Raw genomic sequence first — 25832 nt, 5'->3', positions numbered from 1 at the left:
AGTAAGAATTGTAAGGAATTCAAAGTGAATTTAAAATTTTAGTTCCTCCCACTCTGGTGATTTAACATGCTTCAAATAGGAAGATGAAGCACAATTAGCAAGGAGTGAGGGTTGATGTGGATGGGTGTAATGTTAGAGGTTGATAGCTGGTGAGGAAGAAGATAATATGAGCACTAGCTGAGCATATAGTTGATAAATGGAGAATGGACATAGTGGGCAACAGGAAACACGAATAACAGGGGACATGGAAAAGCATTACACTGTCAGGGAATACAAAATGGATGGTTGGCGAAGAAGGATAGAGTGGGTGGCAAAAGGCACAATATGAATGACTACGGGGCAGGGGCATGTAATGGATGGCCAAGAAACATGGAATGGATTCCTTGTGCATAACAAAGATGGCTGAATATTATAAGGGTGGTTGTGGCATGTAGTGGCTCGGGAAGGGCAGTATGAGCTGTGCAGAGGTGCATTTTGTGGGGAATATGGCTGAGATTCATTAAAGATATTGCATAAGTGAGATTAACAGGTGGAATATGACTGGAGAAAATGAAAATAGGGAATATATACATAACATATTTGGGGGAGAGGGGTTGTGGACAGTGGCGTCGCTAGAGGGGGGCAGAGGGGGCCATGGCCCCCCCTACATCATGCTGTGCCCCCCCTTGGGCCCCCCCAAATGCCAGCAACGTGCCCTTCCCCCCCGAAAATAGTGCAGCTGCCCTCCATGGACCTACCTCATTAGGGGCTGCAGCCCTTTGGCAGACTGGGCCCCTTTAAAGTTGCAGGGAGTGCTGGGAGGAAGTGACTGTTACTTCCTCCCAGTTTACAGACCGCGCGGGCTGAGAACTCCCAGGATGCAGGCAGCTGAGAGAGAAGGAGGAAGCAGCAGCTGAGAGTGAAGGAGGAAGGAGGAAGGAGGAGAGAGAGCTCTGCAGCTTCAAACTCCCACCAGGATAAGCCAGCCCCAGAAAGTCACCTCCCTGCAACCAAAAGGTATGGAAGGGGCAGGGTGGGTGGTTAACATTATGGAAGCTGCAAATTGTGTGTGTGCCAGTGTGTATGTTTAGGTATGTGTACATCTGTGTGTATTTGTGAGTGTCTGTGTGTATCTGTATCTGTGAGTGTCTGTGTGTATCTGTATCTGTGAGTGTCTGTGTGTATCTGTATCTGTGAGTGTCAGTGTGTATCTGTGAGTGTATCTGTGAGTGTCAGTATCAGTGTGTATGTGTGTGTAACTGTGAGTGTCAGTGTGTTTCTGTATCTGTGAGTGTCTGTGTGTATCTGTATCTGTGAGTGTCTGTGTGTATCTGTATCTGTGAGTGTCAGTGTGTATCTGTGAGTGTATCTGTGAGTGTCAGTGTCAGTGTGTATGTGTGTGTAACTGTGAGTGTCAGTGTGTTTCTGTATCTGTGAGTGTCAGTGTGTCATTGTGTGTATCTGTGAGTGTCAGTGTGTATCTGTGAGTGTCTGTGTGTATCTGTATCTGTGAGTGTCAGTGTGTGTGTGTCTGTGTGTATCTGTGAGTGTCAGTGTGTATGTGTGTGTGTCTGTGAGTGTCAGTGTGTATGTGTGTGTGTCTGTGAGTGTCAGTGTGTATGTGTGTGTGTCTGTGTGTATCTGTATCTGTGAGTGTCAGTGTGTATCTGTGAGTGTCTGTGTGTATGTGTGTGTCTGTGTGTATCTGTATCTGTAAGTGTCAGTGTGTATGTGTGAGTGTATGTGTGTATCTGTATCTGTGAGTGTCAGTGTGTATGTGTGTGTATCTGTGAGTGTCAGTGTGTATCTTTGAGTGTCAGTGTGTATGTGTGTGTATCTGTGAGTGTCAGTGTGCATCTGTGAGTGTCAGTGTGCATCATTGAGCGTCGGTGTGCATCTGTGAGTTTCAGTGTGCATCTGTGAGTTTCAGTGTGTATCTGTGAGTTTCAGTGTGTATCTGTGAGTTTCAGTGTGTATCTGTGAGTTTCAGTGTGTATCTGTGAGTGTCAGTGTGTATCTGTGAGTTTCAGTGTGTATCTGTGAGTTTCAGTGTGCATCTGTGAGTTTCAGTGTGTATCTGTGAGTGTCAGTGTGTATCTGTGAGTTTCAGTGTGCATCTGTGAGTTTCAGTGTGTATCTGTGAGTTTCAGTGTGTATCTGTGAGTGTCAGTGTGTATCTGTGAGTATTTTTGTGTGTTAGTTTGTATCTGTGTGTACCACTGCACTCAGGTTCCGCTTTTCACTCTGGCCCACAGCCTCAGAGGTGTTCTGCATTAGAAAGACACTGCTAATCCGTCCAACAATACAAGGTAATAGAATATACAGGCAACACTCTGGGTACTGAAGGTGTATTTATTGTATTTATTGGAGGGTAGAACACGACATAAAAGTGCAACTTTTCAGCCCTAGACGGCCTTAAACATGATTAAGGCCCCCTAGGGCCGAAATGTTGCACGTTTGCACTTTTAAGGTGTTCTATACTCCAATAAATATATCTTCAGTACCTGGAGTTTTGTCTGTATATTCTATTGCCTTGTATCTGTGTGTGAAGGTATGTGTGTCATTTTGTGTATTTTTAGGGGTGTGTGTGTGTGTGTGTATGTGTAGGGATGTGTGTCATTTTGTGTATTTTTAGGGATGTGTGTGTGTATGTGTAGGTATGTGTGTGTATGTGTATCTGTGTATGTAGGTATCTGTGTGTGAATGTGTAGGTATAGGTTTGTATCTGTGGGTGTGCCAGTGTATGTGTGTGAAGATATATGTTTTTCTCTGTGTGTATGTGCCAGTGTGTTATTGTGTTTTCATATCACTGTGTGTGGCCGCATATGTGTACAGCCTCCTATCCCCTAAACAAGAGTCCCCTTTTCCTCCGCTGCAGCCCTTTTCACCCCGCTCTAGCCCACCACCAGTGCCCCTCCCGAGATTTGGTTCTGGATCCGCCACTGCTCGGCTGTCTGTGTGTGTGTGTGTGTGTGTGTGTATGGACTCAGCAGTGTGTGTGTGTGTATGGACTCAGCAGTGTGTGTGTGTGTGTATGGACTCAGCAGTGTGTGTGTATGTATGGACTCAGCAATCTGTATGTGTGTATGGACTCAGCAGTCTGTGTGTCTGTGTGTGTGTGTGTGTGTGTGTGTATGGTCAGCAGTCTGTCTCTCTGTGTGTGTAAGGACTCAGCAGTCTGTGTGTGTGTGTATGGACTGTATCAAGGGAAATGTGTTTGTTTTTTAATAATCCTTGGTGGAAAATCATCAATTCTCCACCAGGGATTATAAAAAAATAAATAAAAAAAATTGTCGGGGGCGGGGCTTAACATGCAGCAGGGGCGGGGTCAAACTGCAGTGAGGGCGGGGTTAAATGTGCCCCCCCTACTTTTGTCCCTGGCCCTCCATGTGCCCCCCCTAAAAATTAATCCTAGAGACGCCACTGGTTGTGGACAAGGTGGGAGGATGGCATTTTGCCCTTAGACCCAAGTAGCCATAGTTATGAGCAGCCCTGCTCAGTGTAAATGTAGTAAACTTTGCCAATCCACTCAGGATGTTATACAATCCAATGTAATTTCTACTTCTTACATGCTGGCCTCACTATTCTCAACTTCAAAGTATTGTAAGGTTGCTAAGCACATAAACTAGTTGCTAGGAAACCACCATCATTTTTACTTCATGCTCCGAGTTTGAATATTTTATTAAATGTGTACGATTGTCCAAAGGACAGTGCTGGATTAGGGGACTCATGGACCTGAAGTTGAAAATAATGATGGGCCTAATTACAATATTGGAATTTGCAGTCTTTTGTACATATCACAAGAGTGTGCACCTGGCCCTGTCTTGTACCTAGACTTTGTAGCCACATATAAAACCATCCACACATAACATTTATGAATTAGTAACAATAAAAATGATCTTTTCAAACAGGCTAATACTTAGTGAAATTAACTTGGAGAGCCAGGGATTTGTGGAGTAGCTGTTTATCGTATGGGCCACAGAGCACAAGGAATCTACCCTCCAGTGAAGGGCTGCGACCTACCTACCGATACAGAGCTGGGACTAGCCAAACCCAAGCCCTGCTATCCAAGCGCCAGCCCTTCAGCGGCCATTGGGAGGATCATATATATCCTTCACCCGTCCAAGGGCACTTCGTTGCGTCAGAGCATAGTGAGGAGATATTAGGAGCTGGGATGGTGAATATTCCTCCCACAAGCTTGGCAATTCTAGCGTTGCAGTAGGATACCAGGTAAAGCTCAGAGAATCTCTGGGGTGGGGGGGTGAACTCAGCCTGCAGCACTTAACTGGCAGAGTTACTGAATACCACCCAACCAGCAGGGCCTACAGTGACCCCCCCTCCCTAAGAAAAAGGTAAGAAGAAGGGAGGGGGGACATAAAGTTTTGTTGCTTTTATTTTTATTTTTTTAAATAAAATAATAAAAAATATATACATATTGGCTCCCAAACTCCCCACAATATATGCACAATACACACTGCACCCCTGACACACACATTGCACCACTCACACACACACTGCACCTCTCACACACACTGGATCCCCTTTTTACAGTACATCACAATTTTTACATGGCATGCCAGCACAACCTTTGGTCATTATCTCAAAGTGACAATTCCTCTTAACTAAACAAATTTTATCTTGTATGGCTGCTACACCTATTTAAGCAGACTTAATAACTACTAAGGTATAGCATAATAAGGTACGGTAGTATGTAATGAATTTATTATAACTTAGCATGCGGCCCTTGGATAAATCTTGTTTTGTAATACGGCACTCGGATTACCTAAGGTTGGACAGCCCTACTCTAGGGCACAGTGGGTCTCTGTGCAATGTGCCTGGTGCAGGGATAGACTCATTCTATGGGCAATAGGCCTCGCCAATTGTTAATCAAGGTGGGGCCCTCAATGAATTAGGAAAAAAGTAAAGGAAAACTACCAGGAGTCAGGCCATAAAGCAGCTAAGTGAGCTCACATAGATGTTGCCCATACCACAGGCTTGAATGCTATAGCTGCAGCATCACCCACTTTCTCCACTGCCACTGGAAGAACTGTATATCTGCATGCACCCCATGTTAGGACATTAGGACCCAAGTGCTGAAATCAAAATGCATGTGGATGGTTAGAACTGTTGATGTCTTCCTGGTCCGATGCTATGAGTAAGGTACCCTGCATTCCAAAGCAGGAGCAGATAACAAAACATGATTATGGAAGCTACTCCGTTGGATGCAGTCATTCATGCATCAGTCCCCCCACTTTACCTCCACATCTGACACATGCCTGTAATCACCTTGTGCTGCAACTCCTCAAGAAGGAGCCATGATCTTATACTGGAGACCTTATCACTCAGTCTGTTCAAACCCGGTATCCTCACAACCAGACTCTGGCACTGTTATCTGGCCCAGTGACCACAAGCTTTTGTATTAATATAGTTTTACTCTTCATTTATACAATAAAATATCAAAATGAGGTATTTCTATTATGTTTCCTGCTCAACTTTCTCTCATGTCTTTTATTGATTGTGTCTTGCACAACCTCAAAAAAAATTGATTGACAAAAAGACAAAAAAATAAAGTTCTTCTGCTTCTGTTTTGACTCTGAGTACGCTGTAACAAAATTGATATGTACTGTGTACACGGCACTCCAGACGTGCCACTATGATGTTTGCTCGTACAAACCACTAACTGTGCAAGCTGACTCTCTAAATATGACTCTCTAAATATAACTGTTCCACACCAGCAATGTGCACTGTATGCTCGGACATCTCTGATACCTTTATAAATGCATCTTTCTGAATATGTCCATATTTTCTGAAAATCAATCAAAAAGTTGTTGGAAAAAAAAAATATTAGCCTGATCATCAATGGGCGGCTGTGATTGGCTGAGAAAATCACTTTTAGACTAATATACTACCCACTGCTGGTTTGAATTGGTATGGCTAGAAGGAAGTATGTAATCTGTACATTAATAACTCATGCAGTAGCCGTGCTGTGTGTAGCCAAGGAACCTGATTTAGCATTAAACTGCTCGAAAACGGTTTAACATGAATGGAGGGACAGTACCAGAGCACTCAAGACACTATAACCTATTCATGCCTTGATTTAATATTTCTATGTAAGCTTTTAAAATGATTTAATGTTGGATAAACTTCTTAAAAAACTTTTGTTCAAAAATATTAAAATATCAAACTATGTGAAAATCTTGATACCAATACAGTCTGGTGTATTGCCTTTTATACTTTAATAAAATACAGTAAAACAAAAAAAATATGAATATATATATATATATATATATATATATATATAATATCAAAAATATCAAAATACTTAAATATTTTTAAAATATTAAATCAATTTAAAAGTGTATTCAAAAAGATTAAATAATTTTAAAATCTGAAATTTAAACCTCAATAAGATGAAATAGCTATAGTATAGTGCCTCCATGGTCACTTAAAAAAAAAAAAGTAGTAATATCATTACCCTCTAATGAGGATGATCATTTCCACAATCCTAAATAATACTGTAAAAACACTGATATGAGGCTATGCTACATTCAATATCCTGTAAAGGTTGCTTGGAATGGGACAAACCCAAATCTGCTTTTGCCATTTATGGACTCTAAATCATTATCTCAAGGGAAAAAAAGACCCTAGACCATTGAGACCTACTGTGGACATATCTTATCTGCAGGTGAGTATAATTATGATCCTCATCACAGTAATTTATCTTTGATTCGTACAACAAGTTTATGGTAGTAGCAGTATGCCAGAGTTAAACGCTCATAGTGAAGAGTAAACAGTGCTACTCAAAGTGATAAAGAAGTTGTATACAGGCTTAATGGGTTATATGAAGAAGTGGAATCGTACATTTAACTGAGTGATGTTTGTTAGTAAGGGTAAAAGAAGAAGTCAATAGGGCATGTCTCAACTAATATGGAAATTGGTGCTCAAGCACAATAAATAAATACATAAAAATAAAATAAAACTCAGTTTGCAGAACTGCAGTCAAGAGAAAGACCTAACACAAATGAGATCACTTTAGAATGTTCTATATTTACAAAATACCTGGGATCAGATAGTAGACTAGATGACCTTGAGGGCGTTCATCATATGAGTAATGATTTAAGTAAAACTGGAGAAATATGTGGAATCTATAATATAATATTGCAAAATGCTAAATTATGCACATAGGGCAACACAAACTTGATAAGGTAATATAAAGTTTAAACAGAGGAAAAGAGCAAGTGGATGTTAAACGGAAGTGAACAAGCCTCCACAAGTGTTTGTGAATTTTCAATCCCACAAGAGTTAGCAGTGATTTGAAGCCAAACATGCTTATCCATGCAAATATTTTGAAAGTGTCCCTTTGAGATCATCAACATATTTACAGTAAATCATTCTTTATTTCCAATGAGCTAAAAAAAATCCTGATGCTAATATCAATTCTTCTTACTGTTTGCGTGAGATAGGACCAGTGATATAGGACATATTATCCACTCCCATCATTCTCAGCGAATCAGAAAATTTGATAGAAATACCATGTATGGATTAATAATCAATAAGACAAAAAATAAAATAAAGTGTAGTCGTCACTAATCTGTTGTCATTTTGGAATGTGTTATTAAAGTCACAACCCTACTCCCAATTTTAACAGTTTGCAATCTCTTGTCATTCCATAGGTTCAAACAACTTGCAGACCTACTTTACTCTCTTCACCCCAAATCTATGGCAACCCCTTGAATCTGCGTATATAGCCAGAAGTAAAAAGTACTGTTACTGAAAAAGATGATATATTAAGTCCACAATGCATTAAAACAGCTACAGTGGGGGGGCGGAGCCTGGCTGTGGAGCTGATCAGACGTGTGCAGCACAAGCTCCAGCCTGAACTCACACTTTAAGCGACATAAAACTGAATTTTACAGTATAATCTTACTCAAAAAGCAACACCCTGATAGGGGCTGCAGATTAGACCGTATAGAGACTACTCCTGTAACGCTGAGCCGCCGAGAAAGCGGGCTGCATCGTTGGGGCCTACCGCAGCGACTACAAGCCTGACTAGAGGCCTAAGAGGAGGTAAGGGCGTGGGTGAGACGGCCGATCACCCAGCCTGGGACTCCTAGAGGGCCAATACTAACTTTGTGGAGGACCACCCACAGACCTTCCTTCCCCCCCCCGCCCCCCTGCCGGTGAGGGATATCCCGGCACCAGCAGCACACCCCCCGCTGATTCACACACGAGGCACCTGAGGCCTAACCAAAATGGCCGCCCAGCAAGGACCTAGGGAAAAGACAGCGGTCGGCCGTGCCCCATGCCACCCTCTGGAGGCCCTAGACCGGCTGAGCCTGAACTTCTGCACAACGCTGTTGGACAGGGGGGTGACCTACCGGCGGGCAGCACAACTAGTGGCCACGTGGATTAGGCCAACCACCCGTCGACGCCACTACGAGATCCCATCTCTGGCCTTCCAAGCGGCCACTTGGCCACGCAGACATCGATTGCCGGCAGGGCGGACAAACGAATTGGGTGCACACACCCGCCTTCACCCACAGAGGAGTGAGACAGCCGGGCTGGCCCTCAGACCCAGGAAAGCTTGTGGCATCGTCGGTAACGAAGACCGGGAGGCAGTGAGGCTTGCTACCAGCGTGAGACGCAGGCGGGAAGCCACTCCACAGCACCCGAATGGGAGGTTGCTGATCCAGGAGACCCACACAACGCGCCAACGGCCTAGCTCCTTAAGCATATTACCTCACGCTATCAGAATCACCTCACTGCAGCGGAGCTCTGACCTTGCGGTTGCAACGCCATCCTGCATCTCATGGAGCTGCAGGCTACACCACATCGCTGAGCGGATCCCTACCACCAGGCAGCGGGCCTTGAGATCTGGAGTTGGTTGAGTGCCTAATATAAACTGGCTACCTGTGTCCAACAACTAGTTTACGTTTCACTGGGACACCTGTTTCTTTTAACTATACTGCTGTCATGTCTAATTGTTGTTTGCAGAGGACTCTTTACTGCAGCTGAGCATGGTTTTAATTAATTTCTTTCATTTTTCATTTTGAAACTTGTTCCCAGTGGTTTAATTCACAGTAAACCTAATTTTGTGTTTAAAATACATAGCGAGGTTACTCTATGTCCAGATAGCACAGCGATGTTATCTGTATAGCTTACTTAATTTACCTGCATTAGCCTGCTTAATTAATTAGCACACTGTACTCACTTATATATTTTACCAGCGTGATGCGTTGATTGCATTCAATTTCATTATTATAGCTATGTGGACCAGCGGAAACCTAATGGCTTCTATGCCCTATTCGCCCTATATGCTAAGTTTATGTTTTTGTTTCTCTCAGTTAGGCATTTATTTTAACAGCGTGCATGGATGTATATTGACATCTTAGTCCGTAAGCTGAATATGTCTGACAATGTCTTTATTAATGTGTCTTATCTACTCACAATCTTTTCCTTTTATTGTTATAAGCTAAATTGTGCACTGGTTGCATATAGGCAAAATCACATTTAGAATCATATTACCTTAAACACCTGAGTCAGTTAGGCTTGTTACCTTACTATTCACTCATATGTCAGTAAGTCAATCTGTATATACAACTGCATTTGTAATCTTCCCTGACACATCAAACTAAAGCTTAGTAAAGCATAGTTTAACATACAAACTACTTATGAGCGATGACATGCAATAGAAATGTTAACCCTAAACTACTGTTACCAAACGAAGATGTAACTCATTATGACTAATGCGAATTACCTACGTGTACCTAGCCTGCCTTATTAATATAAAAATGTGTACGTTCCATCTAAATGCTATATAACAGCTAACAAATCTGTATGTTCAAAATGTTGGAGAATGCTGTAGTGGCATTGCAGACAAGCGCTTGTTATTCTTATTCATACACAACAAAAATAAAGAATTAAAAAAAAAAAAAAAAACAGCTACAGTGGCCACTTGGTATACCTGGCTTCTAGAACGTGACAGTGGAGGTTGCTTTTATGTTGGTCTTGCATTATATGTAACTCAAGATAAATCTCCCCCTGGACCTCTTCATCTGGATCTACACGGCTCAGGTTAATCCAGCTGTCTATACCTGTTGCAACAAACAGACACAGTCAGATCATCCCAAAGGAATAATGGGAGCAATATGTAAACTGCTAAGCAACTCTATTTACAAAAAAAAATCCATATTTTACGGAAGGATGCCATCAATTTGGCTGTGATTTAGAAACCATTTTTGGGGATGGAAAAGAAGAACACAAATACTGATGAAGACACTCTTGGCAACATTAATCATCTCAGAGGAATAAAAAAAAAATCAGAATGACTATGCTGAACAGAAGTCTTGAAATATTTTTGAAAGTAATGAGTAACTACCTCGAGGTTGTGATGCGATATATTCTTTGCTGAGTGAAATCTTGCCGATGACATCATCATGCCTGGCAAAGAAACAATGGGAAAAGACAGAAGTGTTTGACCATAAGATGTATAATGATTACACACAATTTTACACTATGTAACACACATTATGCTATGCAACCAAATACCTTGGAAGCTCCAACACAAAAACTGTAGGCACTAGAACATTCCAACCTTAACTCTACAGCTGTTGTTTGACTACATTACCCACTGCTCGTCCGTTGTTTGATAGAAGACAATTATGAGAATTGTAGTCCAACAATAGACAAAACGTCTGGGGTTAAGGATTACAGTCAGGTTATCGAGGCATATGCTGTTAAAGTGGCACATTTTGCTTTAGATTTGCAGATGCCATTGCAGGCAAAAAAAAAAAAAATTGCCAATGGACTGTCACATTTAATGTCACCCATTTCTTCAATCTATTGGCTCTACCACTGGCTTTACAGCAGCCTTCAATTTCATTTTGTTTATGTTTGAAACAGCTAAGTACATTTGTTTGCCCAATGTACAAAGGTAAATAATGTATTGGGGCTTCATGATGGTCCATTAGAAAGTAAAAATAAATTTCAAAATATCACTGAGATATGTCGGAGATTAAACTCTGTAATTCTGCATTCTGTGACTGAAACAGAAAATATTTCTCAGGAACTCTTGCTAAAGCTTACAGAGTGTCTTTATTTGTGGGTGCAATATCTCCTTTTAAAGCTGAAATTTTCATGAATGTATTGGCAGACTAGTGTAATTTGTGGATCATTATATTACTTGTCGCCATTTTAACAGATCTTGGAAGGATTCCAAAACCTTACAACGTGTAAAGGTGACCCAGTAATCACAAGTTTATTTTAATCTGACTTTTGATGCTGATATTGCCATTGAAATCCAGAAGCCATTAATCACCATATATTATTATATTATTGCCACAGGGGACTTTAGCTCAGCAGCCCTCTGTCACATATCTATAGTTTAACCCAATGTACTTTTTAAGAGGGGCTTGTGTATGTCATTTCAAAATAATAATCATAATGATTACATAACCAGGAGAGAGACATTTAAAATTCTCCTATTTTCAATCACGCCCCATACCTCTCAACATTTCAAATGGGCAGAGAGGGATAAATTCATTTTGGGGAGGGGGTTCTGAGAAATTTTAGATGACTTGCTATGATTTAGAATCAAGGTTAAAAACAAAAAACTGTGCTTTTCGATTTCACCAAAGGTTGTAGGTTATAGACAGTCAAGTTGACTGATGATGTCAATAGATAACAGGAGTAGACAAATATATGGGAAGGCACCGTGTTTCCAGCCAAAATGTGATGCTGCTCAGAGGATCAGTAGTATAAAAGATAGAACAACAACACTGAAGATTTAAAAAGAGCTTGAAAATGGCTCATTTGAGCACAAACATTTTATTCTGCCCAATAAAATCTGCCTTGGATCTCATTCCAGTGCCCAGTCTTATCGTTTGTATAATAGGTGACAGGAGTGTAACTGAATTATTGTGCTATATATGGACACTGTCAATATTTGTGCACGTGTTATGTAATTTCACTATGTTATAATTTAGTTATCCTTCTTATTGGTCCTGTCATAGGTCTAGTTAATTCATCTGAATTAGTACATGGACTTTAGTTGTTGTGGTTTATTGGAACCCTATTGGGCCTTTTGTCTATTTCTGTACACTTCTCGGATGGAGGCCAATTATGATTATTGTACCATCGTGTTTTTAGACTGTCTTTTTTTATATACGGTATGTGAATTTTTATATATATGCTTGTTTGCACTTTTGATTGACAATAATAAGAACACATTTTTAAGATATTACGGTAATTTATTAATTGAGCACACCTACATTTATTTTGTTTTTACCATTTTATTGCCCTGACAATGAGTACGGTAATGTTCTGAAAAGAGGCCTAGTCATTCTTGCTGCTGAGGAGTGTTTGTGGATTCTAATTTTTCCCCGAGTAGTTTAACAGAATTCAGTTCTGAACTTATTTAGCGACATAAATAAAAGCACTGACACCCATAGAGAATTACAAACACAATGTGCTCTGCAGGAAAAATGTACAGCTCCACAGGGTGCGTAATAAATCTCAATGCCCCGACACTGCTTACCCAATTGTGTCTTCATCCATCACATAGAAGGACAGTGTATGGAAGCCAAGAGGGAGGTGCAAGGTGAACTCCTCACCCCAAAACGGGTTCAGGTCCCGCCAGACAGTGGCTGTGCTGCAAGGAGAAAGACATCAAAGATTTAATACCCAATCTGAATATCCATTGAATTCACTCTAAAGAGGCCATTTTGGCAACTTTGTTAAGTAATGATCTAGATTTACACTTAATATTGATAGATTCATGACTCAAAGCACATGGAGTGAGTACTTATATAAGATTTCACCCTCAGAATTAGGCAGCTGTGATATGTGTATCATGGTACATTGCAGCAATACATGTCATTGCGATTGAGTCTCTAGTGTCAGTATTATACAGTGTTAAAGAACCATGTGCAATGTGGCATTTCAACCCATGATCTGGCATTTATAACAACCCATTATAACCTTTAGATTATAACTTACAAGGCATCTTACTGAGCTCTTTTAGTAAATGTGCTGTAATGGCAAGATTTTAAGCTTTTTTACTGGTTTATCTATATCATATTTTCTGGTTTTCCCCAGTTTTGCAGCGAGGAGGAATATGTACTGTTTATATACACAATAATAGTAATATATAGCTTGTAGCTGTCTTGACTCAAATAATAGCACATTTGTCTAGTAAACAGTATTGTTTGTGAGCTTGTTAATGAGCTGCTAGGAGTATAACCTTGCCCAACATTCTTGAGTGATGAGCACAGAGCCACAACATTCATGTATAACTTGTGAATACCAAAGTGTCCCACTTTTCATTTCACAGAAAATTTCACGTCCTGGTTGCCAGTAAAACTCACACTCAACTTTTACCATTCATTAAATGCTTGCTATTGTGGGTCAAATATTACTAGCTACAATTCTAATATTTTAATGAAGTTTTAGTATGTATTTAGAGCTTTTATATTAAAGAAATATATAGGCATACTAGAGGTATTTAACGTAATTAATTTTGTAGTCAAATATTTTTCCACTACACTTGACGTTTTCTTTGTAGAAGGTAGGTACAAAAAGTTTTGAATATATATTTATATTTAAGTAAAATAATATTACACAAAATCCCTTGGAGTGCACCCTAATTTGTTGGACTATTAAGATTACGCGGATTTGCACCATGGTATTTTATGCATTTATTTTTCAAATTAGAGGTGAGTGCCAAGCTTTCTATTCATATATATAGTTCAAGTAGAGATTGTAGCCGTATTAGTCCAGTAATCTGTTTTTCATATATATATATATATATATATATATATATATATATATATATATATATATATATATATATATATATATATATACATATCTATGTAAGCTTCTCTATATATGAAAAAAAAAACTTTAAAGCAAGATAGGAACATCAATCATGTAGGGGATTTCTGTAACCCACTGTATAACTCATCCTAGCAGTTGGATGCTAATCATACTACCCATGTTGTTGTTATCAATGCTGTCTGGAGACCTGTAATGGAAATGCACTCAAGGGTTAAATAGTCCTCTTCAATAAACCCCCTCCTCTCCCTTTGATGTGCAGACATATCAAGGGTGCAATGGGTCCCATGTGTATTACAAGGCTTTATTCCATGCTTGGTTACAGGCTTAGGAAGGACTATAAATCTATCCTGTCTCCATGGAAACAGGATGAAGGGATGCTGTGAAAAGCACACATCAGAGAAGGGGGGCAGTCACACATCACACCTCCCCCTCTCTAAATACACACACAGGATAAAACACCTCCACGTAGCCCCGTGGCATCCAGGCCAGGAAAGAAAAAGCAGAGCAGTGAGATGTTATGTCCACCTAATTGTGAAAATACTGAAATTCTATATGACAGAGATGATGATGAGCGAGGGGGTAATACAAAGGTGTAACATCAGAACTTAAATTTTGCCGGGTTCCCCCAAGTGCAAATGTAGAAAAAAGGTGTGTATTGTAGAATTTGGAGGACAATCTATACACGCCAAACATCATATTTGGAGGTTGAAGGGTCACAGCAAAGATTATTGAATCTAAAATATCAACTCAGTTGATTTATTTTCGAAAGGCTTTAAAACTCCAATATTTAAATTCACTAAAGGATAGCAAAAGAGTAATACACAATTATGTGCAAGTTTCAGGTGTGTGCAACTTCATAAAAAAAAAAAAAAAATTGATGACAATTTTAACGATAGGCAGCACTAGAATTAGCCAGTTTCACTGCTAAGTGTCAATGCTGTTCATCATGGAAGCTGATTTCTGTTAAATATGAAGTGTATTTTATCTATGCTGTAAAGAGATTATGTGACCAAAATCAGTGATCAACCAGAGAGGAGTAATGGAGGATAAAAATGTGATCTATGTGATCTAGCGTAGTACTTTTAAAATGAATGACCACTCCAGACACTATAAACATGAAAATATTGCTTCCACCACCATGACCACTACTGCTTTTAGAAGAAGCATACATGATTCTGTTCCGGACTGACTGTGAGTCCTGTGCAAAACATACGTTCATTCTCGGCACACACTGCTGATAATCAGCTTCTTCTCTTGCAGACAGCGCTGTCGCTGTGAAGGAAAAGCCAACTTGTTTAGTATTAAATTCCTTCCCTTCATTAGTCGTAATAATATTAATAATAATAATAACTAGTATTTATATAGCGCCTTTCTCCCAGTGGGACTCAAAGCGTTTTTCAGCGGAATTAACCAAATTGGCAGATGAATAGTAATAGATGTTATTATTACCCAATTGATGGCACTCATTTTATGGACAAATACACACAAACAGCATCCTCACACACACAGCACCATTACACATACACACACAATACACACACTAACAGCACCGTCACACACACAGCACCCTCACACACACACAACGCCCTCACACACACAGCACCCTTACATGGAGGGGCCGCGGGGATAAGGGTGTGCCCAGACACACCCGGCACGCCCCGTGCGCACGCCTTCGAGCACTGCCCAAGTCCACACCCTTAGAAGTGTCCCACTTTGTGCATTGAAAAAGTTACATAGCTGAAAAACTACCATCAAGTTCAGCCTTCCTCACATATGTTTTTGCTGTTGATACAAAGGAAGGCAATAAACCTAATCTGAAGCACTTCCAATTTTGCAACAAAATAGGAAAAAAATCCTTCTTGACCCCAAAATGGCAGTCAGATATCTCCTTGGATCAAGCAGCTATTACCCCACTAATTAGAAATTATATCCCTGTATGTTATGTTTTTGCAAGCATTTATCCAATTGCATTTAAAAAGTTGGAAGGTATGCACACTGCATCCTCTATACACCACACACACACACACTATCCACTATGATAAAACATTGCATCCTCTATACACCACACACCACACACACACTATCCACTATAACAAAACATTGCATCCTCTATATACACACACACACTCCACCATAACACAACATTGCATCCTCTATACACACACATACACTTTATCCTCTATACATACACATAGTATCCAATATAAACACACACACTGCTTTCACTATAAACACACACTACATACCCTACACACATAAATGACATCCCATAAAAGACATACTACATCCTCTACCACAGCAGACAGGTGAGCAGGTCCTGTGGGCAGACTCAGTGGCACTATAAAATTGGGAAGATTACAACTATCGTTCCTCTAAACTACATCTAGAATTCTTAGAATATATAGATTGTACAATCCCAGGGGCATAAGGCCCTCGACGCCTCCTGTATTTATTTGTCTAATTTATATTGTATCGTTATATTAAATGTATTGCACTATTATCTTTATACTTGTACCACTTACTCTTGTCTGCTGAATGTACAGGGTTAAGCTCATTGGCTGAGAGTGATCAGTTGAAGCTCTAAGTCAAATGGTTTGACTAATTACATTAGATGGGGTGTCAGGGCACACAGCGTAGTAGTGTTTATAGTGTTTAATACGCTGTATTTTTAAAAAAAATGTAGATCTTGTTAGTTTTTGCACAAAAACATTTTTGAAGAATGCTGCACCAACATAATTTTCTAAGCCAAATTCCCACATGCCAGAACGATGCATGAATCAACTACTTTACATCACATAGAGTGGATTGAGAGAATTTGGTTATGAGGACAGGGTTCAATCTAGCACTCAATACCTTTATAATAACCTTTATAATAACCTATGAACATTTTTAGTGCACCCAGTCAAAAATCATATGTTGACAATCTATTATTTATTAACAATCCAAATTCTTTCCAACCTTTGGCAGTCGTTCTTTCACGTTGATCACATAGAAGGTTTTTTATTAACTTGACCAAGTATACCATTTTACATCTACACATATATACCTAATAATTTTCCATTATAAACTTTCTTGACATAAATCTACCTACAAACTAACCTACTTTATTTAAAATTAATATCCAATCATTCTTTCAACTTTGTTTAAATTGAAGCCCCCCATCTGTTGCCAATACATTGAACCTCCCCGGTCAGTCATTATGCAAGTATAAAATAACAGTTTGCTATAACATTACTATAACAGTGTGATAGTGTGACACCATGTTTGTATTGCAATGTTAAAAATCAGTGTGGATACAACTACAGTTTGTCCTTGTCAATGCAGATATGCATCCTTGTATATATGCTGCACGCAGTTTGACTGCATATGTTTATTTGTCTGTAGTGACAGTAAATGTGAAAAGCATATTTATGTCTAGAAAAATTAGTTTGCAATACCATCATTTTTTTGGGGGTATGTAGTGTAAGTGTGTGAATACATTGGTTTATTAGTGCCATTTATAAATGTGTTTTAATTCAGGGGTAGTATTTGGGGTTTATTCATGTAACTGCAAATTGTAGCAAATTAAAATCCAAATAAAATAATTGAGGCTATAACGGCCAAGCTCTAACGGTATCTAAAATTAAATTTATCTTCAGATCTGTTATTTATTTAATTTAATTTGTATTTTATTGAGTTTTCTCACACAAAACACACTTCAACAATTTATGAGAGAAATATCATGTGAAAGACAACGGTTCAACAATGTCTTATTCCAGGCTATCTGTGTAGGTACATCTTTATTGTACAGCATTTGGGGCTGCTTCTTGTGGGGGCCCTCCCGTGGGCCAGTGTGCGTGTAGGCTGCCCTGGACTTGGGGTCGCCCTTTCTTTCATATGTTAACTAGGTGCTGATGCCCACTCGTGCAGCTGTGGTAAATTGGTAACTATATTTTAACTAAATACATAACCTCTGAGTGTTCCCTGTTATTAAGCTGTGTATCATTTGCTTGTCCTCTGGTCATAAGGGGTCTTAAATTCTCCTGTCTGGACTAGCATGGCAATGTCATGCGGGCAGTCTCCCCAAGGCTTGCGTGGGCCTAGTGGGGGACTTGTAATGGCCGAGTGATGGCCTTAGGTATGCAGTGTGTGGGGGTTTAGCGGTGTGCGCCAGTTTTGGCTCTTTGGGCTCGCTTTGGGTCCCTCCCGATTACCTGCAGGCTTCTGAGAAATGCCGCTTGGTCTCCCTGGGGGGTTAGTGTAAATGTTTCCCCTTCCCTCTGGGCCACTAAGTATCCTTCTGCTCCCCACCAATATTTGATCTCTGCCTCCCTCAGTTGTTTTGCCACTGGTGTGAGGTGCCTCTTTGCCATTAGCGCGGCAAACGGGAGATCCCCGTATATAGCTATTGTATTTTTTTTTTATTTTTTTTTATTCTTTATTTTTCAGTGCAATATAGAATACATGTGATTGGTATGGCCACAACAGCCGTGTCAAGATATACAACATTTCAACATTCAAATCTGGTATGCGTCCATATATGTTGCACCGTTTTATATATAAGTAAAGGTCAGATAGGTCTTAACGGGTTGTAGTAGGTTGGTATTAAGGGTTTATAACCCTTTAAGGTCGTGCGCAGCGTTGTAGGGGCCAGCTTTTGTTTAGACTAGGTGGACAGGATTGAGTTCTGGGATGTCCTCGGTTGTTAAACCTGGCGTCCCCTTAATAGCCTGATAAGGTTGGACCCCCAAGGTTGTGAGAGCGATCAGCCCTCTGTGTCTAGTAGTAAGTCGCTGAGGTTTGCGCTGCCTTATGTCTCGTAAGTAGGTGTGAGGTGTGCTTGGGCTGGGTGGTATGCTATCATCTGTGACATTTGTTATATGTGGGTTAAACCTAGTCTCTATAGTCTGTGTGAAGTGGGGCCTGTGTGAGCGGTTGTGGTCCAACTTTGTGATTTGCAGGATGCAAAGACGTGTGAGGGCAGACCAGTATTAGGCTCACGTAAGGAGGCTCCATGGAGTGTAGCGCCCCTGTACCTTGGGGCCAAGGGGGGTGCAATATCGTGCACCAGAGCACATAGACCCACTCCCTGGGTATGGCCGTCATTTCCTACCCGCTTGGTGGGTAAGGTAAGGTAATTGACTTGTGTGAGACATGCTCAGCTATCAGTATATGAAGGCTAGGCAAAAAAAAAAAGAGAAAAATAGTAACATAACATAACCGAACATAAAGTGTCCCAGTAGTAAAACAGAACTGTGTGGCAGTAGGCTTGTGGTCATGTCGCGTTGCCTCGTTTCCCTTTGGGCGTGGGGACGTCTGTGTCTTCCATGAGCGTAGTTCGAGGGCGGGTGGTGGTAGCTTCAAGTTGGTTAACTAGGCCTAATGCGGCCAACAGGGCCGGGCCCTCTTTGGGATCTGAGGCCTTATAGTTTTGTCCTTCCTTAGAGACCCAGAGGGTTTTTGGTGTTGCCCATCTATAGGTGATTCCTGCGTTCCACAGTTGTGTGGTGAGTGGCTGCATTGATTTGCGCCAAAGGAGAGTGTCCCTGCTCAGATCCTGAAAAGGGATATTTGGCTTGTTTCAAAGTCATATGGGGTTTTTCCCCGGAAAGCGGCCATGAGTCCCAGCTTGTCTGTCATCGAGCAGCATCTGAGGATGAGGTCGCGTGGCGCCAGGGTAGGTGCCTGTGGAGACTTGGCAATTCTGTACACCCCGTCAAATAGGAATTGTTTGGCCTGTTTCGCCGTCAGGGCGGAGCCCACTAGGCGCCTGATGTAGTGAGGCAATTCTTCTAAGGGAAGCGTCTCAGGGATCCCCCTTATTTTTATGTTTTTCCTCCTGCCCCTGTCGTCCATTATATTGAGCTGTCTGGCCATTGTGGCCTGTGTGGTGTGGATTTGTTGGACTTGGGCACTCAAGGTACGGTAGTCCTGCGTTAGGCCTGCGAGACCTGTCTCATTAGCTTGGGAGCGCGCTTCCACTGCTTGTACTGTGGTGGTCAAAGCTGCTAGGTCTGCCTTCCACATCTGTTTCAAGTTACTTTGTAGGCCTGCTAGCATGTTTTGTATGTCTCTTTTAGAGGCTGGGCCGTGATCCCCTGCCGTGTCTGTTGGCGCAGGGTGTGGGCTTGAGGGTGAGCTGTCTAAGAGAGTCTCATCAGCCGAGGACTCAGGGGAGACCGGCCGTGGCGGTAGGGTCTGTTGTAAGGGGTGAGTAGACAGCATGTGGCTAATGTCCTGGTGCTGTTTGGGGGTTTGTGTTTGCAGCTTTTGTGTTTTGCGCCCCATCTCACCTTCCTCTCGGAGGCCCAGGTATTCCTGTATGTCCCAGCCTCTGGTTTGTCTGGCAAGTTCTCCCGGCAGGCCGCCCGCGCGGTAGGCCTTGGCGCCGCGGGTTCGGATTTTCGCGCCCGGTGCGGCAAAGAAGGGCATCTGCGGTATCGGCGGTAGATGCTGCAGCTGTTCCCGGCGTTTCCAGCCTGTGTGTGTGGAAGATGTTCACGGATTTCGGCGGATTGGGTTCTTCTGTGCCGGAGCTCACGGTAATGGCGTTCGCTCTGGTGCGATGACAGGCCCCGCCCCCCTATAGCTATTGTTGATATTGCTGATACTTTTAATCTCTCTGGAACGGGACATTATGGTGGACCTAGCTGTAATGTCCCTAGTGACAGCAATAATGTCTCTTGGTGCTTCCTCTGGAGCAGCTGCCGCCTTTTGGATCCGGAATGCTGCTCCAGAGGAAGCACCAAGTGCCAGCACCCCTTGTGGCTCCCATGTGGTGCAGTAAGCGGTGTAGGAAGGGCAGGAGGTCTTCTCCCGATATTCTTTCTGGCACTCCTCGAAGGCGTATGTTTTTCCTTCTATGTCTGGACTCCATCACCGTCACACTTCTGGCAAGTGTCTGGACTCGGTGGGTAAGTTCCTGGATCTCTTTCTGTGCGGTTTGTAGCTTTTGGTCCCTGGCTCCTTCTCTGGCTTTCCCGTCCACAATCCGTGTGCGCAGGGTTCCCAGCTCGGCTTGTGTTGCACGTAGGTCCGCCTTCCACACTTGTCTCATTTCCAGCAACAGGTTCTTTATGTCCCGTTTGGAAGCCGGTGAGGAGTCCTCGTCGGATCCTGACTCGCTGTTGTTACCGCTTGCAGGGCCAGTCCCGGTATGTTGCTCTGTCTCATGTGTTCCGGCGCCATTTTAGGAGATGCCCACGGGGTAGGCCTTTCAAATGAGAGCCTGATGTCGGGCATTTGACAAATCACCTGCATTTGGGGTTTCTTATTTTTACGCCCCATTATGTTGTCTGGGTGGGGGTTTCCGTTTTTCTTTGTTTTTGGAGCGATTTTAAGGGTGATTAGACAACTTTTTTGTGGTTTCTTTAGCGGAGCTCCTTTCAAACATGTCTTGCCTGCAGCTCGATCAGCCACACCCCCAGATCTGTTATTTTAAATTACATTTTGCAATTCAAAATTGTATTTTCTGGGGCGGGGCCTGACTGTCATGGAGGAGAGACGTGCTTTGCTTGAGCTCCTCTCCTCCACGAGCCAAAACTGCGGTTTTAACCCTCATTCAGCCTAAGTGGGAGCGGTACAAGCGACTTACACAATCCCTGACTCACCGGAGATCCACTGCAGGGTGATAGAGTGTGGGAGTCGAAGCTGCAGTACAGCTCTAAACATGCGGCCTGTCATGCACCGGACGGGGGAGGCGGCCGATCTCCCGAGCCGGGACCGCTCGATGGCAACCAGCACTGAACTGGAGCCCCGTTACCCCCACCCCAGGACCGGTGGGGGTAATCCCGTTCCACCCCTTGGAGGACGCCCTGAGATGGTGAAAGATGGAGGGAAAGCCATACCAACTCCTGCAAACTACGGCGACATGCCCAAAATGGCGGACGCCGCGGGTGCCCCCGGCAACCCAGAAGACAAATATGATATCCTGTTCAGACTAGACCGTATCTTCGACGATTTCTGGCGCAAGCTAGAAAACAGAATGTGCCAACCAGCTCTGAACCACCCGGACAACCACCCACCGCACAAGCCGACTCCAACCATTCAGCTGAAGTCCACAGCTGCGGCAATGCAACGAGCCTCAACATGGCGTCCGGGCGGGAAACAGGCCTCGCTGGGCTGCACAGCTGCTCCTCTGCAAAAGGGTAAATACATACCTCGGAGTCGCCCACCACGGTTCTCGGCTGCACTAGCAGCCATAGCCTCACCCTGGCAGAGCATCACAAACCACACGACCCTCCAGCACAAGACAACACAGACACAAACACCCAAGCGGAGCAAAGGCAGACCTCGCAAGATGGTGCTCTCGAGGGGAACATCAACTGCGAGATCCAGTGTCTGTGGCCCGCAGGTGCTGGCCTTCATACCGGCCTGGGGCTGGGGTGCTCACTCCTCATCTCTACAACCTGCCAAACCCCTGCTGACCCGATCAGCGCGAGATGCCAGCCTCCCCAGCATGGGCATCAGCTGACAGATGGCCTGCCGGCCCGCAGCCCCACTCCACGCCGCCCACAACCGAAAACACCTTTGGGCACAGCCTGTACTGTCCGTGCGGATACCATTTAGCAACCTCTACTGGCTACCCACACCGGGACATTGCTTTCTAGACGACGGCAACCGGTATCATTGGACTTGATCGCTTAAATTTGGTAACCTATGTGATCAGACGACCTAGCCTGTTACACTAGCGATACTGACACTTTTAGACTAAGCCTGCTCAAAAGCATTATAATGCCCAACCTGCATAGCTAGTGCTGCAAGGTTATACTGTTTATTCTGTTTATACTGTTTATTTCTCCCTGACACCAGCTGAAATTCACATACTCTTGCTAGCCTCAGTTTTCTCTGTCCTTTTACAGTATTTCATTTTACATAATTTAAGCCGGCATTGAGTTTCCCATGCCTGCACTATTATAATCAGGCTGTATCCTTCATACACACAGCCGTACTTAGTAAGCTTGTGTCATTACGATATCACTAATATTGGTGCAATGACGCCGTCAGAAATCACCCTGCCTGCTCTAAAACCGTTGTTAAGCCTATTCATGCATAAAACGAAGCTCTGTTTATCCGCACTACCTGGCAGGCACTGCAAGCGAGGAGCTATGTATTACTACTCAGATTGAAATGTATGATCTGCCTAACGTGTATGATAATAGTTAATCTAGCTATGTCTTACTAACACACTCTAGCTAGTAAATTGAATACAGTTAGGATTTATGCCTACAGCTACTATGTGCCTATCCTTAAAGCTGGCTCATTTCGTAACAAACGCGCCAGTATTACCACTACTCTAAGCCTTACCATTAATTTAAGCCTTCCTACGTGTTGTAATGCTTCAGACGGCAATAGCCATACATTGAGATAACTTGCCAATATAACACTTTGATGACTCTTCGCTTTGGTTACCTGAGTGTCATGAGTTTAACTGGAAACACAACCACTAAGCTAAGCCACCTCTGTTAACCCCTAAATACTGTGGCTCCGATATAGATCAATCAATAATGTTTAACAGCCTGCTCTCCTCTTGTTATATATATGCAAATACTTATTCATGTTTTATGTTTAGTTAAGATAAATGTACGTTAAGCGACTCTCAAAATAATATAAAAATGAGGCATTGAAAAATAATGTGGAAATGTATCTAACGGTGCTATCGCTATATTGACCCTACTCTGTGAAAATCCATGCATTTCCCTTTCTTTATTCTGTACCCTTCATCCGTGCCTTAATAAAAGAAAGATTGACACAAAAAAAAAAAATTGTATTTTCTACAATTCAGAATTTAGTGATTGTTGAACATTGCCACAGAGAATATGCACTGGATATCAGTGAATGCACAGATGTATTTGTGTGTTGCTGTGTGTATAAATACAGGGGTAAATTTGTATGGAGTGTTGGTGTGTGTATAAATGGAGGAGGCGGATTTGAATGGAGGTCCTCTGTGAATGTGGTGTGTGTTCTTGTTTTTAAATGCTGAAGTGGAGAGTCTGTGGGTAAGTGGGTAATCTAGATTGTCATTGGGCATCGGATGTGCTTGACCGGGAGCTACCCACAAAACCTCTGGAACTCCTTGTGGTGAACTGCCTGTCACCCCGACTGGGTACCTCTACCAATCACGCTTCCTAGTAGTCACTGAGTATCATAAGCACCGCACCGGACACCATAAGCACTATAGCCCCCCTTAGCCGCCGCAGCTAGGCTGGGGTCTTGTCGTCCTTTCCCTCTCTGGACCAAGACCAGGATCCGGCTCCCAGTGGGAAGGGCTCTCCTCCAAGAGAGTATAGCAGGTATAGCAGTGATTATAGCAGTATAGCTGTTCCCCCCACACATGAGCCAAGGCTTAATGCTGGGAGTAGTCTGTTTATTAGAGGCCACACACGGCCTTTTATGCAAAAGCCCCTGCAAGGGGTTTCCAATACAAAATTACACGGAAATCCTTCCCAGGATCCTCTGTGTCTGATAGATAGTTACCTGAGCAAACACTTATAATTGAATTATCTCTCAGGGACAGAAAATATAACAATTTATAAAATACCCCAAAATACACATAAAATACACGAAAACCCCACAAAATTCACATCCCATGATAGCATCAATATGGGTGACCAACATATCCAAAAATCACCCAGATCAGTTCAGGGGTTCAGGTTTTCCAGGGAAGTCCCATTCGGTAACATAAAAACTAATAAAATACAGAACATAATCCATAATGCAATGTGTAGCTTGTTCACCTAATCCATGCGCAAGATTCCATCAAACAGTTCCCTTCCTGGTTGTGTAGAAACGTACGCAGGCGATTATGGAATTCCAGCGGTGTTTGGGAGTTTCAGTGTCCGATTTTAGTTCCATGTGCTCGACGCCCAAACACCGCTACCTGTGTTTGCGGGAACAAGATGGCCGCCACCCCGTGGTCGTTCATACGAACTGTGGCCACCCAGACGATCAATTAGAACACTGAGGTGGAAATCGTTACAAGGTGTCAATTGGGCTTAACAAGCACATGCGTGGTCTCTGGTTCGTGCGGTTGTTCAGTTCTCGAACTGCATAGGGAAATTACATGAACCAAATATTAGATAGTAATAATAGTATTAATGCAAATCATAATAAGGATCATGACTGAGATATCTATATGGTATCCGTATATTTACCAAAACACGGAAAAAGTAAAAATGTATTCATTAAGTCCTTTGGGAACAACCGTATCAAGACGTGTTTCCAATCGGTCTCTTTTTGTAGCAACTAGGGGAGAGGGCCCATGATCTTTGGCAATGAATCAATGTTGGAAGTCAGTGTTGAACTTGGAGGAAATGTTTAGCCACTGGCTTATCAGTCATCCAATCCTAGAATGCTGTAAGAAGAGCAAGAATAGCTGTGTGGTGACCTCAGATGCGATCCTTAAGGGTAAGATCAGTTTTGCCAACATAATCCACAGGTACATGGTATTATGTACATGACATGATCAGTGATGCAGGTGATACCAATTGTACAGCGCCATGGAATTTGTTGGCGCTTTATAAATACTAATCATATAAGAATATTCTGAATAATGTGAATATGATTAGTGTTATGTGGATGTGCATGTTACAAGGCCTCTACATTTGTAGCAACCAGGTTTAGCAATTTTCTGTGACATGTTGTAGCAATGTGTTGGATCGGTCAACACTAACATATCTCATTTATAACAAATAGTTGGTTTATAATTTAGGTAAATATGAGTCTTGGCTCAAAATGTCCCAATATTTAAATAAATAGATGCTGAATGTTGGAGGAAGCAGTATTGTAAATCATTGGTAAATAAATATTTTTGTCTTGTTTTATTTTATTAAAATGGTGGTGTTTTTTATCAGCTGCTTTTTGCTCAGAACTGCACAAGACTTATTTAGTATAACCCCATGCAAGAACTCTGTCATCTCTTGTAATTGTTGATTTCTTCTAGTGTCATCACTATTGTAACAAAGAACTCTCAGATATTGAGATATTGGAAATTATCTCTTGACATGCTGTGGGTGGAAACTACTAGCCAGCTGTATAGT

The 25832-nt window shown here is 42.2% G+C and overlaps 1 protein-coding gene across 1 annotated transcript in view; it reads right to left on the bottom strand.

Annotated features, from left to right (window-relative positions):
* Positions 1-25832, bottom strand: part of RASAL1 (RAS protein activator like 1) — a 98254-nt gene that overhangs the window by 30796 nt on the left and 41626 nt on the right. Inside the window, exons 3-5 of the mRNA XM_063454720.1 lie at positions 12515-12628; positions 10358-10419; positions 9944-10073 (exon numbers count right to left, since the gene is read on the bottom strand). Of these exons, the coding sequence (XP_063310790.1) occupies positions 9944-10073; positions 10358-10419; positions 12515-12628 (306 nt within the window). The remainder of the gene's footprint in view (positions 1-9943; positions 10074-10357; positions 10420-12514; positions 12629-25832) is intronic.

The sequence above is a fragment of the Pelobates fuscus genome, chromosome 5 (assembly GCF_036172605.1).
Source record: "Pelobates fuscus isolate aPelFus1 chromosome 5, aPelFus1.pri, whole genome shotgun sequence".
Taxonomy (NCBI): domain Eukaryota; kingdom Metazoa; phylum Chordata; class Amphibia; order Anura; family Pelobatidae; genus Pelobates; species Pelobates fuscus.
The sequence above is the reverse complement of the archived record's forward strand: the minus strand, read 5'-3'. Positions and strand labels throughout refer to the sequence as shown.